Source organism: Physeter macrocephalus, chromosome 8, assembly GCF_002837175.3.
Source record: "Physeter macrocephalus isolate SW-GA chromosome 8, ASM283717v5, whole genome shotgun sequence".
Lineage (NCBI taxonomy): Eukaryota > Metazoa > Chordata > Mammalia > Artiodactyla > Physeteridae > Physeter > Physeter macrocephalus.
Window position 1 is genome coordinate 110,191,253 of NC_041221.1, and position 19,535 is coordinate 110,210,787.

General features: G+C 38.5%; 1 protein-coding gene across 12 annotated transcripts in view; it reads right to left on the reverse strand.

The window, feature by feature from the left end:
* APC (APC regulator of WNT signaling pathway) overlaps positions 1-19,535 on the reverse strand; it is a 150,857-nt gene that overhangs the window by 18,256 nt on the left and 113,066 nt on the right. For 5 of the 12 annotated variants that reach the window (XM_024123865.3, XM_024123873.3, XM_055086707.1 and 2 more), the window contains 4 exons: positions 7,979-8,077; positions 5,091-5,469; positions 3,288-3,383; positions 1,936-1,989 (listed from right to left, as the gene is read on the reverse strand). In XM_024123865.3, the coding sequence (XP_023979633.1) occupies positions 1,936-1,989; positions 3,288-3,383; positions 5,091-5,469; positions 7,979-8,077 (628 nt within the window). Of the gene's footprint in view, positions 1-1,935; positions 1,990-3,287; positions 3,384-4,326; positions 4,344-5,090; positions 5,470-7,978; positions 8,078-19,535 lie in introns of those variants that run through there. The other 7 variants (XM_024123899.3, XM_055086709.1, XM_024123881.3 and 4 more) reach the window with 4 other exon arrangements.

Consider the following 19,535-nt stretch of genomic DNA (forward strand, 5'->3'; position numbering starts at 1 on the left):
GGGTGGGGATAAAAAGAAGAGCAGTGATTTGAGATATATTTAAGAACCAGAATTAAATCATTTATGAGATATAGGGGATAAGGAATAGACTCATGGATGTCTTCTAAGATTCTGGCTTCAGCAAGTGGGTTGACTGGAATGCCATTTTCTGAGAAAAGGAACCCTGGAAGAGACAGAGATTTGGGGATGGAGGAGACAACAAACTCAGTTTCTGTCAGCTGAGTCAGAAATGTCTGAAAAATCATCTAGGTGAAGATGTCGAATGAGCAGTTTGAAAAATGTGTGTAAATCTCAGGAGAGAGAACTTGGATTAAGCTGTAAATTTGAAAAGCACTGTAACTGAAGCCATGGAGTAGAGGATACTGCCTAGGGAGAGTGGAAGAAAGCCTAGGAGAGAGCTTCAAAAAATTCCACTATTTATTACTTTGGTAAAGAAGAAGGAACCACCAGTGAAAGAACTGAGAGTTTTGACCCAGGAAACAGATCTGGGAGTCACTGTTGACCTGAAGACAGTGGCCTTGTGTACTGAGGAGATCACCAAAATGTTGAGGATTATAAAGCAGACGATCAAAGCCAAAACAAAACATACTATGCTTCGTGCCTACATAAAATCCTGCCTGGCACAGCAGTATCTGTGATACTGCTTTAAGAAAGGTGAAATGATCTAAAGAAAATCCCAAGAAGGCACTTGACTACTTTTGTATGGAAAAGCCAAAAATCTTAGGACTTGATTCTGAAAACAAAGATTAAAGAAGGATTTGGTCAATGCCAATAAAACCATGAAGAACGTGGCTAATGAAAAAAAGGACATTCAATAAAATTTAGTGTATCAGACAAAAGAGAGAGCCCTTTATGATTTCAGGCATGTAAAAAGAAAACTTTCAGTGAATTTTAAGGCAAAGAATCTATACATTAAAACTATAAATGGGTTCACAAAAATATGACGTGAATTCATGACTAATACAATAAAAAATAGGTTGCCCTAAGAAATATTAGGATGTTTCAAGGTAATGCAAAGGTCATGAACACATCCTTCCACATTTTCTTGGTGTCTATGTTAGAGAATAGTGGTCCAGATGAACCAAATACTATCTCATATGGTATCTCATAACCTTACAGATAGTAGAGGATCAATGGCTTCAGGTGACATTTAACAAAATCCTTAATTTAAACATCAAAAAGAGAAAAAAGAAAGATGATACTTAATTTTTAAAAAGTATATTACTTTTCTTTTACTTGCTTTAGATAGTCACCATTAGCATGAAACGCCTCATTCTAAAATAAATATTAGGGGCTCAGCATCAATATTCTATATATTGGTGTTTCACAAAATTTCCCGATCATAAGAATCACCTGGGCCACTTATTAGATTTGATTCCTAGGTTCCCTCCTCTAGAGATTCTACTTTACTACGCCTGCTTACCACGCATGGGCCAGAGAAATACATGGTTTGACAACTGCCTCTGGTGATCATTATGATCTAGTTTGGGAAACACTAATGCAAATTAACTATGAATTCCCTGAAAGTCAGGACCACGTCTTAATCTTTTTTATACCTAATGTCTAGCACAGTTTCTGGGACAGAGCTGGGAATTAATAAATGTATACATTACTGATACTATGGTCTAAAACTCGCAATACTGATAGGTGCAAACTTAAATGACCCTAACAGTTGCAGAATTTTCTTCTATGTACAAATGACAGTCCTAGCTGACTGGGCTTAGAAATTTCCCTTCATCCACTTGGGACTTCTTTCCTCCTTATTCCTCACTGTCAGATCCCTTGTGCTGTCTTAATCCATCTCCCCACGGTCCACACACCTTGATCCTTCTTTTGCTCCAATGCAAATTCAGAGGCTAGGAGTGAGAAGGTGGTAATCCCCTGTGGCTATATCCCCAGCAGTCACACCCCCAGAGGCCCCATCCTGCTCCTCACCTGAAAGCCCCTGCCCTAGCTCCTGTGATGAAATGCCCCGGGTAGCCTTCCTACCTGAAGAAGGAAGAGGAACAAATACTGAGTCTAGATTTTACTTGGAAATTCAGATGATTAATGTGTCAGTCCTAGTCTATAGTTCATTGGAACACAGGAACATTTACAAAAAAACGTTTGTGGGAGCTTAAAATTGGATTAGTTTTCCCGTTTATTCATTATTTTCCCCATTATTACTAGCGTTAAAAAAAAAAAAACACCCAAACTTAAAATTTCACCAATGCTGAGACAGTACTGAGGAGGGGAGAACTCATAAGCTCATACTCAGTTTCACAGGAGGCTGGGGGCATGGGGGAAGGAAAGAGAATCAAGTGGGCCGACTGCTAGGGCCTGTGGGAAGAAAAGCATGGCTGGAGGGCAGGCGAAAATCACAAAGTTCACAGCCTCCCAAAGTGATGACTCTGAAGGAGACAACACTCATTTTTGGCCGTTCAGGTTCTCTGTGTTTAAGAGTGTCATGACTTTGTCACTTTTAAGATAAGTGATGAATGATAATGATGAGGGGTGGCAGGAATACAAAGTGGGGGCTTGAATGAAATGTAACATAAACGGCACAAAAAGCAAGGGCACAGCTACACTAAGATGGAAACTCAGTGTATGGTTCTTGCTTGTGGCACGACTAGAGCGATCCAGTTCACATGAGATGGCTCAGCATGATGCAACTTATAAATACCACATGTGCAAAATGAACCTAGAAATCAAAGAAAAACCATTACATGAAAAATGGGGGGCACAAATGCAGGTTATATAAGGTTTAGAGTATGTGAGAACACATACCTAAGAGTAATCCTTCCACAATTAATGGAATGTTTCTAACATAAATGAGAGCACAATGCTTTCCCGTATTAATCAGTTTCAGAGATACCACGCTGATTATCATGAAAATCCAGTAAAGTACAGATAACCATGAAGATAAATGAGAATCTTAATAATAATTCCTTCTGATGTCTTTCAGAAGTGACTGAGTTCAAGAATAATTACATAGCCCCACGTCTCAAAACAATTCAAATTACCCTCCCCATCAACAGTCACCCAGGGTCTACCTTGACAATAGGGGCAAGAATGGACCATTTAGTACTTTTTCCAACCTTTGGCTAAGATTTTAAAAATCCAAGTTAGGTTACAAGGGTAGTAGTTTCTGCCACTTAGGACACTGTCTCCCCTGGAAACCAGAGTATAGTCATTTGCTACAAGGAGGAAGCAGATGGTAATAAAAGTTAGTGGCCTTATATCCTAATTCAACAGTGATGAAAAATCTTTAGTATTCTTCTATGGCATTAAGAAACATTTTGTCTTACCAAGTTCATTCATTGCGTGTCTATGCTCCTCATCAAACGAAAGTTTCATTAGAACACACACAGCAGGACAGATTTGATGTTCAACAGGAGCTGGCACTGAAAGATAAAATTGACATAAACCATAATGCTTTGTTTTCTCAAAAGTAGTGACGTTTATTATACTTAAAAAATACTCAGGGCTCACTAATACATCCCTAATGCATAACAGTTTAGTGAATCAACAAGTATTTGCTAAAGAGATGAATAAATACTACAAACATGGAAAGAAAAACATAAGGGTTTTTCTTGGTTCCATGAAAATGTCTACCTCTCATCAGCCTTTGACCAAGGCTGCTGGACTAAGTCCCATGCAGGTTTATGCTATAATTCAAATAATAACTTAAAAACTATATTGGCTATATGAAATAATAAAAACATTTTGGTATAAAACTTTTTATTTACAATCTCTATTTAAACTTAAAGGCATGTGGCTGTATACAAATGTAGTAGAGAAACCTAGTATAAACCTAGTATAGAAAGCTTACTATACAGATACCAGATAGTAAACAAAAATTTAAAGACAAGGTGTCCAAGAAAATGTACCTGCACATTTAATACTATGCACAAAGTTTCAAAACTGTTACTTGAAATAAAAATTTAAAAAGCAAGCCTATTTTTCAGAAGTAATAATATTTATTCTATTTAACTTTTCTGAGAATAGGTATTAAGAGCACAAAATGCGAGTCATTATATAATTGTGGACAAAGAAAACAATCCAGAAAGACAATGTTCTTCCAGTAAAGCATCTTATAGTTCTCCTCATCCCTAGGACAAATAGATATAAAGAACATTTCTGCTGTACTCTATTCTTGAAAACTTTTAAATTTTAAATAAATTCACTTTTATACCTACCTAAAAAAAAATCTGCTAAATCTTTATAGATCATGTTCTCATCATCACTCTTTCTCCTACTCCCGAAATCAAGATACTGATACAATAGTCCTTTGTCACGTGTGTGTGCGCATGTGTGTGTTCTTATCAGGTGAAAGGAAGGTCTTACCTTATATACTTACTGCTTTTGGTTCTTGCTACAGGAATGACGTAAGTTATGTCCCCAAAGGTCCCAACTCCCATGTTCCTTGCTCCTAAGGGAGAGGGGCTGGTGGCCAAGGGTTTCTCCCTGAGCAAAGAGCTGGGAGGCTGATCACCCCAGCAACTGGGGCCCCATGGCCTGAAGCAGGATGGTGCAGTAGGAAGAGCACTGGGCTGAGAGTCAGGAGATCTGACCTCTGATCCTGGCTCCACCACCCAATAGCTGTGAGGCCACAGGCAAGTCTTTTAGCCTCTCTGAGCCTCAGTTTCTTCATCTGTAAAATGGAGATGATATCTTCTCTTCCTACTTCACAAGGTTGTTGTAAGGATCAAATAACATATATAACAGCTCTGTATCCACTGAGTAGAGTGATATGCAAATGTAAGAGATTACGGGTTGGTCACTAACAGCTAAAGGAACTTATGTAAAGTCACTTTCTTGAGTTTAATCTCAAGAGATGGAGGACATAATTGCTCAAGTTCTTTCTAGATCTGCTATGCTATGATTGTCTTGATTTTCTGTTCTTCTGTGGTTGCACTGTAGTACACAAAACATTTTCCTTTGCTAATTTTTTCTAGAGAAATAGAGAAATTAAGCTTTAAATTATGCTAGCAGTGTAGACGGCTAATATGAATTTCCCAGGCCTATTCATAAAGACACCATCCTAATTTAAAGTTTTCATTAAAAAAATTTTTACATTTGCTTTGTAACATGCACCATACGGAACATACTTGGATTTTTGTCCTGGTCCATGCCTTGTTCATGGGCTTCCTGCCACTCCCAACAGGTTTCACAGTAAGCTCGTATCTGTTCCAAAAGATGAAGGACTCGGATTTCACGCCTGCCTCTCTTGTCATCAGGCTGTGAGTGAATGATGTTGTGGAGTGCTGCACTGGCCCTGGCCCGAGCCTCTTTACTGCCCCGGGAATTTCCCAACAACACAGAGTCTTTGTCATTGCCATGTAAAAGCTGGATGAGGAGAGGAAGACATCCAGACTGTCGCATGGATATACAGCTGTCCTGGGAGCTAGACATAGCTAGCAAAGTTCGCGACATATCATCCTTATCATGAGTACCAAGCATTGACAACAATGAATACACCATTTCCACCTGTGGGCCAAATGAGTTTAGAAACAAAATTATGACTTTAATATCCAAAAGCCAACACCAATGAAGTGATGAATGGGATATTTATTGTAACTCATTAAAAACAAAAACAAAAACCCCTTTCCAGGATGAAGTAATGAGCGTTATTTCAAAATCCATATAATATAATCATCACCAACTTGTTTATGAGTAAATATTAGTAGTGGTAGTACACAGTGTTGAAAAAGAGAAAGTAGGTTCTTGCATAAACCTAAATTGCTGTTTGTCTGGATCAGCTGGTGATAATCCACTGATTATGATGAATGACAATCAACTGATTTACCTCTCTCTCTCTCTCTCTCTCTCTCTCGCATCTCCCCCCGCACCACACCCACCCACCCCCACCAACACACACGCAGAGTCAGAAATGCGGTTTATCTAAATTCTTTACACAATTTAAAAACTTTAATTTTTAAAATCTACAACCATAATCAATAAAGAGAAAATATTTTTCAGCAATTATTGTTTACTAAGTACTAGCTCTCAGCAATTGCTAACCCTCACCAGATTATAATTACAGTAGGTCCCCTACATATGAACGAGTTCCATTCTGAGAGCACGTTCACAAGTCCAATTTGTTCATAAGTCCAACAAAGCTAGCCCAGGGACCCAACTAACACAATCGGTATTTAGTACTATACTGTAATAGGTTTACAATACATTTGCGTCTTTGAAAGTTCACAACTTAAAGGTTCATATGTAGGGGACTTACTGTATAATATTGTTAAAGTTATGATTTCTACCTTACACATGTAAAAATATTTTGTTATAAAAAGAAGAATGCTCTGATCATACAGGGATACAAAGCCAGGATTCTTATTCATTTTCTTTTTTAAAGTAGCTGGTAAGCATCAATTACTCCCTGACCATAAATTCTAAGAATTACTTAGAAGCAGATTAGAAACAGGAAACAGTACCCAGTTTTCCTGCACTGTGATCAACCTCATTTTAAAGTGAGAGCTATTGCATAAAAGTAGAGGCTATTACATAAATGTATATCTGTAAATTAGTGGTTCTTAACCAGGGGCAATTTTAGCCACCCTGAGACACTCTTGGCAACGTCTTGGAGACATTTCTGGTGGTCACATTCGGGAGGAAAAGCTTCAGGCATCTAGTAAGTAAAGACCAGGGATGCTGCTAAACATCCTACAATGTAATGAGGAATTATCCCCAGCCAATAATGCTGAGGCTGAGAAACTCTACTCTAAATGTGTAAACACACACTACTCTTAGATATGAAAGTTTTATTAGGAAGGCAGTACAGAACTGTGGATAAACAGTCTTTCAAATTCTGACTCCACCATTTACAAGTGAGTTGTGTGACACGACCAAGTTATTTGAATTCTCTGAGGCCCAGTTGTCTCAGTTGCAAAATGGAGAAATTTACCTAATAGGGTCTTCTTTGTGAAGATTAAATAAAATAACACATGTATAGCACAGTAACTGGCATTCAAAAATGTAGTAAGGTCTTAATGTTATCATGCATAAATCACTTCAAAAGGAAATGGTATTCTAGCTGCCAGTTTTCATGCAATAGTACTGTTGAATATTAGACATTTTCTTTATAGTGAAAACTACTTGTTGATGTTGGACAGATCTGGGGTTGAATTCCAATTTATTTACACGACAGCTGTCTGAATCTTTTTTTGGCTTCAGTATTCTCATTTTGAAAAGAGGGGCAAGAATACCTCAAAGGGTTTTCGAGAAGATGAGATAATAAACACACAACTCCCAGCAGTTACTGGCATCCTAGCGGTCCCAAGTAGTAACTATTGTGAGTTATTAAAATGATTAAGTTTCATATTAACAATACCATTGATACTCTAAAATTCATTTCTTAAATCGACATTAGTTATTTCAGTAATGCTTTTCCTAAGAGCCATTATATTATTAAAGTAAAGAAAGACTATGTAGAGTATGCTGTGAAAACAACTAGTGGAATTATTTAGATTTAACTGAAAATATACTGCTTAGTAATATTAGAATTTCAGCTTTGTTCATACAATAGTAAAGCCTCTGGCTTTAACAATAATAAAATAATTATTTTCTTTTCAAACATACTATTCTCAAGTCCCCCAAAATATTTACTAACATCTAGGAGACCCTAAGAAAACTCACGTATCAGCAGTGGATAGGATAACATTCAATTTCAATAATTTTTCCATCCACTAAGTATTTATTAAACACTCATTATGTGCAGATTCTGTGCTAGATGCTGCAAAGGATAAAAAACAGTCCCTATGCTCCAACTGTAGTGATTCAAAGGAGGTAGCCAGATTGCATGGGGAGGTGAGAGGACTCTGGAAATCAGAAAAAGTTTTGTAAAGAAGGAAAGCCCAAGAAGATTTCTGAAGGCTGGCTAAGACTCTGACAGTCATTTTTCAGTGGGGGTGGGAAGTGGAGATGTGTGCCACTGCAGGCAAGGCACAGAGGCAGAAGTCACAGGGAGTGCTCAGTGCTTATAATCTATTACCTTGGTTCCCAGATGACTTGTCAGCCTTCGAGGAGCAGAATGTGTGCTGCTAGAACTCAAAACACTGGCTGTTTCATGATCTATTCGTGCAGTTGAACCCTAGAAATTAAGCAAATTATAGACAGTATAATTTAGATTATAGATAAATACAGCTAACTTCATGTTAAGGTACTCCAAATGAACTGTCTTTAGGGTAAACAGCTAAATATATCATTAAAAGTGTGAACATTATAACTGCTCAAAATGAATATTTTTACCTATAAACTTAAGTAGAGTTTAGAGAAACACTGAAGGAAAAAAGATTGTTGCAAAAGACAGTTAAAGTACAATGTGGAAGTAACCGAACACTGCAGAAATTCTAAGAGTAATATTCTTTCACAAATCAAAAGGCATGAAACTACATTCAGTTAAATATAAATTGATTGGTAGAAAGCTCCACTGAGTGACAAAATGCTCTAAATTACCACAAAACTAACTGTAAATTTCGTACAGACCAAGTTCTCCAAGAGCTCAGAGTAGAAAAAAGACTGCTTAAAACCTCTGTTGGAGAAAGGCATGAAAAAACAAATAATTGCACTGAGATATCATGAGCACTTAGTAAGAAGGATGCATAAAACACTGAGGGAAAACAGAAAGAAACAACTACTTGCTTAAGAACTACTAAAGACTGAATAAGTTATACTTAAAGGTAGGCCTTGGATTTTGGAAGAATGATGGAAGAGTCTGTGTAAAGGGATAAATATGGAAAGCATGCTAGAAAAGAATATAGGCAGAACACTCTCTGACATAAATTGTAGTAGTATTTTTTTGGATCTGTCTCCTAAGGCAAAGGAAATAAAAGCAAAAATAAACAAACGGAACCCAACTCAACTTAAAAGCTTTTGCATGGTAATGGAAACCACAGACAAAACAAAAGACAACCTACAGAATGGGAGAAAACATTTGCAAATGATGTGACCGACAAGGGATTAATATCCAAAGTATATAAACAGCTCATATGACTCAGTATCAAAAAAACAAACAACCCAATCAAAAAATGACCTGAAGACCTGAACAGACATTTCTCCAAAGAAGACATACAGGCACATGAAAAGACGCCCAACGTCACCAGTTATTACAGAAATACAAATCAAAACCAGATATCACTTCACACCTGTCAGAATGGCTATTATTTAAAAAAAAAAAGTTTTAAGAGAAAATTACATTTGTAAATATAACTACAGAAAAAAACCGAAAATGTGAAATTCATTTAACTGTATGTTTAAAATGAGTATGTTAGTCTTTCCTCAATAAAGTTGATTTTAAGAAGTTGCAACTTGAGAGGTCTTTCTTATGTCTCCCCATATAAAAGCATGAAGACCCACTTATTCACACCCACATAGGGAAATCTAGGGTTAGATTAAGAATACTAGAACAGAGTCTCAGAGTGGCTACCCTTTCTAGTGTCTACTCCTTCTGTGGGTCTGGATGCTTTATGCTGGTTAGTCCTCTAGGGATACTTCTCAGTTTGGAGCAGCAGGTTAGTACCCCTCAGGGTCGGGAGAACAGGCAGCAGAGAAAGACATCCTGCAACTCTTTCCACTGCCACTAGCTACTGGGTGCTTCTATAATGGTATTTCAATTCACATGCAACCAAACAACAAACATTTACTGACCTCTTGCTACTTTCTTGGTACAGTGCTAGTCACTAGGCATATAAGTGAATAAGATATTTCCATCCTCACCGCACACAGACTCTAGACAGGTTGCTCAACATGTAAATGTACAGTAGTAAGTGCTTTGACAGAGGCCACATGCACACACAGGAATGGCATATACTCAGTCTCGGGAGTACAGAGTAAAGTGCTATCCGATTTTGAACTACGAGGAAGAGTTTATATAATAAAAAGGAGGAGAGTTAGCCACAGGGCAGCCCAGACGAGGCAGAAGCATAAGCAAAGGTCAGAAAGAACGTGTGTGTATGTGCGAGTGTGTGTGTGTGTGTGTGTGTGTGTGTGTGTGTGTGTGTGTGTGTGTGTGTGTGTGTGTGTGTGAGAGAGAGAGAGAGAGAGAAAGAGAGAAAGAGAGAGAGGGGAGAGACAGACAGAAGCTGATTCACTGATTGATTTGGAAATAAAGAGCTTATTCTGATTGCAATAAAGAAGATGGAGTTGAGGGACCAAGACTCAAGGTAAAGAGAATAGTCAGGGGGCTTTTTAAGGAGACTTAGGCAAGGGGCCTCTCTTGCTCTACAGTAGAAGGGGAATGACTCCTTATCCTGAAGCAAACATACCGTCTTTTTTAAAAAAAATTAATCAATTAATTTATTTTTGGCCGTGTTGGGTCTTTATTGCTGTGTGCAGATTTTCTCTAGTGGTGGCAAGCGGGGGCTATTCTTCATTGTGGTGCACAGGCTTCTCATTGCAGTGGCTTGTCTTTGTTGTGGCTCGCGGGCTCTAGAGCGCAGGCTCAGTAGTTGTGGAGCGCAGGCTTAGTTGATCCGCGGCATGTGGGATCTTCGCGGACCAGGGCTCAAACCTGTGTCCCCTGCATTGGCAGGTGGATTCTTAACCACTGTACCACCAAGGAAGTTCCAAACATACTGTCTTTGAGGATATCTAAATATTTTTACTGTTTCTGGTAGTGAGGATCTAACACAACCCCTAACGATCCTTGTTTCCTGGTATTCTCACCCTTATGTAATCGCCCTGCCTTTGACTGTGGGCTAGATTTAGTGAATGGCTTCTAGACTGCTGCAGATGTGATGAGAAGTCACTTCCAAGATAAGGTTACGAAGACTGTGGCTTCCATCCTGGGCACCCTCTCTTGTGCTCTCTGAGGGAGGCCAGATACTACGTTGTGAAACGCCCTTTGTAGAGACCCTGGTCGCAAGGACATGATATCATCGGCCAACAGCCTGAGGACATGAGGCCTGCCAACAGCCATATGAGTGAGCTTACAAGCACATCTTCCCCAAGTCAAGTCTTGAAATGACTGCAGCCCCAGCTAACACCGTGACTGCAGCCTGTGAGAGACCCTGAACCGGAGGCACTCAGCTAAGCTGCACCAGGATTCCTGACCTACAGAAACAACAATAAATGTTTGCTGATTTTGCTAAAATTGTCAAGCAGCAATAGATAATTAACACATTGTTTGAAACAAAAGAGAAATAAGAGGTTAAACTATGAAACAAGGGAAAACCCCTGTCCACACGAAAACATGTTCCAGACATTCATTTCAGTGTAGATACCAAATCATCTTTAAGCTTCAGTCTCCGTACCTTCCTACACAGCTCCTTGATTTTGGGACACTCACTGCTCTGTTCTCCCAAACTCTCTAGCTAGAAATCCAGATGCATTTCTTATAAGGAGATTCCAAGAGAACATTCCCATACCCACACTACCTATAGGCCTAGAACTCGAGCCCTGAGAATCTTTCCTGGGCCCTTTTATTATGGCTAGGCCTGCACGGACATCTTTAATAGGAACCAGAGAAATGGTAACCTGCAAGAAATGGTACCTTCCTAAGAAGTATTTCCCACCCGACTCATGACTAAATTCTGAAGAAATGAGCGTCATTAACTCTCTCTCAAACTCAAGACCTATTAAATCAGCCATATTTTACATCCATTAAATCAGCCTTGCTCACTGTCCAAAAACATAATAAGTCCAAAAACATATCATTTCTAACTGTCAGCCTTAAAACGTGTGAGACACTATTTCCTACTATTTTCTTTCCTATCCAAACTTCCTTGTGAAATTTAGGTTCCATGCTCCATAAATACCCATACCTCCTCAACTTTTCACATAATGCTCCTTTCATTCCTGGCCTTAACTGAAACTTAGCTCTTATTGGACACCACCTCCCCCTGCAGCACTCTCTCCTAGATCCCATGTACTTTGGCGTCAGGAGGTAGCATAAGCTTATGTTTTCCTCACTCTTCAACACCACTTTGAAACTATTATTTCTCCACCTTCTGGTAATAGCCCCAAATCTCCTTGTGTTATAATCACTTTCCCCTTTCCCCAGTGCTATCACTTACTAACCACCCAATCACTGTCTTCAATCATTAAACAACTTTGGCACAAGGGTCACTGACCTCCTTCTACTTCAATTGCTGCCACCATTCTGGGTAACTTATGCCCCATTCAAAACCGTGGTCTCTCAGTTCTCTGGTATCTTCAGTGACGTTTTTCTCCTCTACTCCATTTTAGTCACTGACATCTATGGCTGTATCCTAGACCATTTCCATCACCCTAAAATGTACCATCTCTGAATAATGCATTTAGTTATCTTGTGGTAACTCTGAAAACCTATTCTTCTGGCAATCTCCTTTAACCTTCCCCAAGAAAGTGTCTTTAAAATGACTGGAATGTCCAGAGCATGAATGTCTCTACATACTCCACCTTGAATTTTTTCGTGGTCCATCACTTCCGTAATTCTCTTGTCAGTTTTCAATATCTTTGCCCCATGGCTATTCCATCCCACCTGCCTGGAAACACTGCAATTGTAGATGAATCCAACTGTCTGTTTTCTCTACACCCTAATATGGACTGCTAAGCAGTATTTGAGAAATTTGAGCATGTGAGAATATCACACAATTCTCCAGGGTGCTGCCCATATAACATTTATGGTCACCAATACACCTGGGCCCTTAGTCCTCCATCTGTAATCCTTGTGTTTCCCTAGTCAGCTCTCCCTTCTTTGCTCACAGCGGCTACTTTGGATATGTCTCCTTTACCACAAATAATTTTACCTTCTAATTTACAGAGAAATAGAAGCCATCAGACAAAACTGACAAAATTACCTGCCTCCACACCCATCTTCTCCTGCTATTGCTTCAGAGGCACCCCTTCTGCTACCTAAGCCCCATCCCTTCATGTGTGCTCTGGATCCTTTCCCTCCCCATTTCTCTTTGCTCTTTTGGACCTTCAATCTTTTTCTCTACTGGCTCCTTCCCATTACCATTCAAATATGCTTATCTCTTCTATTTTATAAAAAGAAAAATAATCTCTCAATTTTCTCTCAAATCTCTACTCTGTGTCAGTTAATGGCCTTTTCTCTCTTGGGCAGTTCACACTCAGGCTTTTTGAGTTAGCTAAAATTACTCTCTTCTACTTTTTAACCTTCCAATTTAAACCTCAACTCACTCCAATATCACATGGTAGAGAAGAAAGCCAACGAAACGGCTCTTGCCAAGATCAGCACTGAAGTTCTTTTTTTGGTGAAACATAAAGGAAAATTTTCAAGTCCTTACAGTCAATGGTGGATATTGTTAACTATTTCCTCTTTTGGAACAACAAAGTTATTCCCTTGCTTTGGGATTTTTTAGCCCAGGTCTTCATCTTCTCGTTCTATAATCACAGGGGATATAAAAATCTCCCATACCTTTAATTATCACATTTTTCACCCTTCCCTTTGATTCCAAACCCACTACCTAATAGCCTACTTGACATTTCTGCTTCATTGTCTCAGACTGAACATCTTGAAACTTAACATTTTTGAAACTAGATTATTTTCCCTCACAAACTTGTTCCTCATCTAGTGTTAGCACTGAAATGCATCACCATCCTTGTAGCTGCCTATGACAAAAACCTCGAAGTCATTCCTGACTTCTCCTTCCTCCTCAGCCCTCGCATCCAACACTAACCCTTATGGATTATAGTTTCTAAATCCTCTCAGATACTCAGATATTTGCTGACTAAATGACTCTCTCACATCTATCAATTCTTCCCTAACCCCCAGGCCACCATCATCTTTCACCTAGATTACTGTATCTAATTTACCTAATCATTCTTAAGGTGTCAGAATAAATTAATTTGTAACTTCCTCTAGGATGAAAATCACCCTAACACTAGGTTAAATGCTGTAGCACTACGTACTTGCCCTTTCATAGTACTTAACACACTTTGTGGAAAATGCTCATCTGTCTTACTTCTAGATGATACGTTTCTTGAGGACAAGGTAGCATCTACCTAGCCTACCACCACACCCGAGGGTTGAGAAAAGCCTTGGCATAATGCAGATCCTTAGTAAACAGATTCTGAACAGTGATGAGTTTTATATTATCTTTCAGGTAAAAGGGCTGGGGGAGAAAGTTAACAGCAGAGTGAAAAATGGGCTAAGGAGCAGAGAGGTGGGGATAAGATGAATTGTCTGGAGGGGACCCCTCCAAGTAAATACAATTTCTTTTCACTACATATTAGAATCAAGCATCTATCTTCTGATTCCCCTTTATTCACCCTTAAATATCCAATGCCATTACAGGCACTCAAATGTTTGCAGAGGGACCCTAGAAGGACTATGCCTGGCAGTTAAATTAGCACAGCTGGGATACAGTCAATTTCAATTACACTTGCTGGGTTGGAACCCCTCTTCTATCCTCTGCTTGCTCACTTTACAAAATGACTCAAAAGGGTTCACCATAAAGGTAGCAACAGTCTCCAACTCACTATGAAACTTGACATAAGAGGGAGAAGAAGCAACCACTCCCCTTGCCTTGCCTTTTTTCATACAAACTGTATCTGGAAGTAGTCAAACAGAGATATGGAGAAGTTTCTCTTTATAGAAATACTACAGCTCATTTTGTAACCCCTAATGAATTAATGGAGCTAGGCATTAAGTATCAATGGCTGTTAATACCACAAAATAGAGACAACCAGACATTTTGTACTTCCTGATGGAAGACCACAATGCCATCTATGAAAAAGTCTTGTCCAACAAAAAAAGGGGGGGGCCTTGAAACCAAATCTGATCACATCTCTAGATCTAAATACCAATTTATAGGAAATACAGAAGATAGAGGATCATGTCAAACCTCACCATGGAGATGTTATCAGCAAAATCCAGACTATGGAAAACACTAGAAAACAAATAACTTTGGTAAGTCAACAAACATATAGCAAAAAACGGAGAGACGAAGAGTAAACCTATAGATTAAAAGAGGCTTCAAAGACATATTAACCAATCTCTGTGCATGAACGTTATCTGGCTCAAGTCAAATAAACTGAAAAATTCTGACATTCATGAAACAATTGCAAATTTGAATACTGACTAGATATCTGATGCTATTAAGGAATTACTGTTAGTTTCTTTGGCAGTGTAATAATGGCACTATAGTTATGTATTTTAAAAAACTGTTCTTTGTCCTTTTTCCCCAGGATTGCTTTAGCAATTCTGGGTCTTTTGTGGTTCCATATAAATTTTAGTATTATTTGTTCTAGTTCTGTGAAAAATGTCATGGGCATTTTGATAGGAATTGCATTAAATCTTGTAGATTGCTTTGGGACTTCAGACAATACTACAAAGCTACAGTAATCAAAACAGTATGGTGTTTGCACAAAAACAGACATATAGACCAACAGAACAAAATAAAGAGCCCAGAAATAAACCCACACACCTAAGGTCAATTAATCTTCGACAAAGGAGGCAAGAATACACAATGGCAAAAAGACAGTCTCTTCATCAAGTGGTGTTCAGAAAGCTGGACAGCTACATGTAAATCAAAGAAGTTAGAACACTCCATCACACCATAAACTCAAACTGGTTTAAAGACCTAAATATAAGACATGACACCATAAAACTCCTAGAAGAAGACAAAGGCAAACATTCTCAGACATAAATTATAGCAATATTTTCTTAGATCAGTCTCCCAAGGCAAAAGAAATAAAAGCAAAAATAACCAAATGGGACCTAATCAAACTTAAAAGCTTTCACACAGCAAAGAAAAACCAAAAAACAAAAAACCCATCAACAAAACAAAGACAACCTATGGACTGGGAGAAAATATATGCACAAATGATGCGACTGACAAAGGGTTAATATCCAAAATGTACAAACAGCTTATACAACTTAATCCAAAATGTACAAACAGCTCATACAACTTATTATCAAAAAAACAGACAACCCAATCAAAAGATGGACAGAAGACCTAAACAGACATTCCTCTGAAGAAGACATACAGATGACCAACAAGCACATGAAAAGATGCTCAACATCACAAATTATTAGAGAAATGCAAATCAAAACCACAATGAGGTATTACCTCACAGCGGTCAGAATGGCCATCATTAAAAAGTATGGAAAGAATGTGGAGAAAAGGGAGCCCTCCTACACTGTTAGTGGGAATGTTAATGGTACGGCCACTGTGAAAAACAGTACGGAGGTTCCTTAAAAAGCTAAAAATAGAGCTGCCATATGATCCAGCAATCTCACTCCTGGGCATAAATCCAGAAAAGAGGAAAACTCTAATTCAAAAAGATACATGCACCCCAATGTTCACAGCAGCACTATTTACAACAGCCAAGACACGGAAACGACCCAAGTGCCCATCAACAGATGATCAGTTTAAGGAGCTACAATGGAATTTTATTCAGCCACAAAAAAGAATGAAAGACTGCCACCTGCAGCAACACGGATGGACCTAGAGAATATCATACTAAGTGAGGCGAGTCAGAGAAAGACAAATATTATATGATATCATTTATATGGGGGAATCTAAAAAATAATACAAATGAATCTATATACAAAACAGAAACAGACTCATAGACACAGAAAACAAACTTATGGTTATCACAGGGGAAGGAGAAAAGGACATATTAATGGTATGGGATTAACAGATACAAATAATCTGAAAAAAAAATTACTGAATCACTTTGCTGTACAGTTGAAACTAACATAATAATGTAAATCAGCTATACTTCAATTTTAAAAAAAGTAATCTTAGACACAGAAAACAAACTTATGGTTACCAAAGGGGAAAGGGAGGGAGGGATGAAACAGGAGTATGGGATTAACAGATACACACCTCCATATATATAAATTAGATAAACAACAAGAATTTACTGTATAGCACAGGGAACTATATTCAATATCTTGTAATAACCTATAAGGGAAAAGAATTGGAAAAAAATATATGTATAACTGAATCATTTTGCTGTACAACTGGAACTAACAATACTGTAAACCAACCATACTTCAATTAAAAAAAAGTATTCTTTTTTTAAAAAATGTATTTGGTTGTGCCGGTCTTCGTTGCAGCACACGGGCTCCTTAGTTGTGGCATGCACGTGGGATCTAGTTCCCTGACCAGAGATTGAACCCAAGTCCCTCGCACTGGGAGCACGGAGTCTTAACCACTGCACCACCAGGGAAGTCCCCCAAAAATGTGTTATCTTTTGGAAATACATAGTGAAGTATTTATGCAAGAAATGATGTCTGGGATCTTTTCCAAAAATAAAATGGGAGGGCAAGTAGATAGGGTACATGTAGATTACTATATTATTCTGTCTGCCTCTGTATATATTTGAAATTTTCCATAATAAAAGGTTTAAAAATACATTACTAGCAGCAGAAAAGGTCCTCCTACCATTTTCTCTCTTTCCCACTCTTTGTTGAAGTTCATTACTACTTACTGGTTATATCACTAGAGATCTGGTTCTAAACATTAAACAGAAAAGCTGAGGATCACTTCATAAATGAATTACACACATAGTTATATACTAAGCAAACAGGGATCTGACCTGTATAATTTACTTTTAGTTTTCTCTTTTCATTTAACTTCCAGGGGAGATTAATCACAGGTCAAGAAACCTTATTTCTAGAAGGGATGTTAGTCATTCCTTCCGACCTACATGTATTTACTGTTGTTATCTACGATTTATCAGGGATTGTGGGGATATAAAAATGGATAAAACTGGAAAGGATCTTTGCCCTTCTGGAGCTTACAGTCTACTGGGGAAAACAGAAATAATCACAGAAATAAACATAAAACTGCAAATGTGGTCTGCAAAGGAGAAGAACAAGCTAGGACAGCCTTTAATAATTGGATTTGAACAGTTCAAGCCTCTTGAGAAAGTCATGCTTAAGCTGAGACACACACAGACTGATGTTAATTGAGTGAAGTGGGATGAGAAGAGCACTACATGGAACAGGAGCAGACAGTGCACAGGCTGCAGAGGAGAAAGCCCAGGAAAGGTGAGGTCCTGAAAGGTCAGTGCGGCAGAAGTGCTGAGAGCAAAGTGTGACATAAAGCTAACACGTTGGGAAGGAGCCAGATTATATAGGTCATAATAAAGGGTTATCTTATTCTAAGAACCAAGGGATGCCAACAAAGGATTTTACAAAGAGGGTGATTTACTCATGTAAAGATCATTCCGGCAGAGTGGATGTGAGCAGGAAACCAGGTGAGGCAGAATAAATTTCCACAAAGTGGCAGAGAAAAGGGCACCAGGATAGGAGCTTTGGTAGATCATGCTACTGTGATCCTGAGAGAGTCAAAAAGATTATTTTCATTTTTAATTAGTGTCAATGGTTTTTGTCTCTGGAGCAAATAATAAAACAAAGCAAATGAACAAACCCCAAGCGGTTGTCATATGGGTAGATCCTATTAAGACAGGTTAAAGGAATCTTGGCATAACTGAATCACAGTCCCACAGATATATATCACTCATCTACATTAGGATCTGGGAGTAGCTGTAGCATCATTAATGGGATCTTGTAACTTTGCTATGATTTTATGGCATACTGAAGTTTTACATTTTTATATGAAACCTACTGTTCCTTTCTCTATGGTTTCCTACCCACTTCATGATTATAAAAATTCTACCCTCATTTTCTTATCTTTTAGTATTTTTAATAGTTTTCATTTTTGACATCAAATCTAATCTACTTAGAATTAATTTTAATGTAAGAAGTGTGATAGGGATTCGATTTTTTAAAAAATGAATATCCAGCTTATTGGATAGGTGAGGCGTTAAAGTATATAATAATTGGACTACCACCCAAAGCACTAATAGTGGGTCTAATCCTAAGCAAACAATTTTTTTTTTCTATCAGAAGACAGAACTTTTCTTCTTTCTACATATGTGTAGGAACATACAATGTTCCCAAAGAATTCCCTAAACAATACACAAAGAAATAACCCAAATGTGCTATTTAAATATAATTTCCCTAATTTACTATCTATAGAGCTTTCTCCACTACAGTGCTCACCAGTAATATTAAAGTGAAGTATCTTTTTGTTTTAACTCAGTAAAATAAATTTAAGTACTCAAGTATGAGACATTTTAAACTTTAAATTTTAATGGACTAATAGAAGCAGGCTCTTTTAAAATATAGTATCATTAAAAGTAACCTACAGGGCTTCCCTGGTGGTGCAGTGGTTGCAAGTCCGCCTGCCGATGCAGGGGACACGGGTTCGTGCCCCAGTCCGGGAAGATCCCACATGCCGCGGAGCGGCTAGGCCCGTGAGCCATGGCCGCTGAGCCTGCGAGTCCGGAGCCTGTGCTCCGCAATGGGAGAGGCCACAACAGTGAGAGGCCCGCGTATCACCAAAAAAAAAAAAAAAAAAAAAAAAGTAACCTACAGACACTAAGGGAATATTTTATATCAACAGTAAGAAAATTTCCTTAAAATTAACTTAGTGAAATTGTATTTAAAACAAATGATTCAGGGGCTTCCCTGGTGGCGCAGTGGTTGAGGGTCCGCCTGCCGATGCGGGGGATGCGGGTTCGTGCCCCAGTCCGGGGAGATCCCACATGCCGAGGAGCAACTAAGCCCGTGCGCCACAACTACTGAG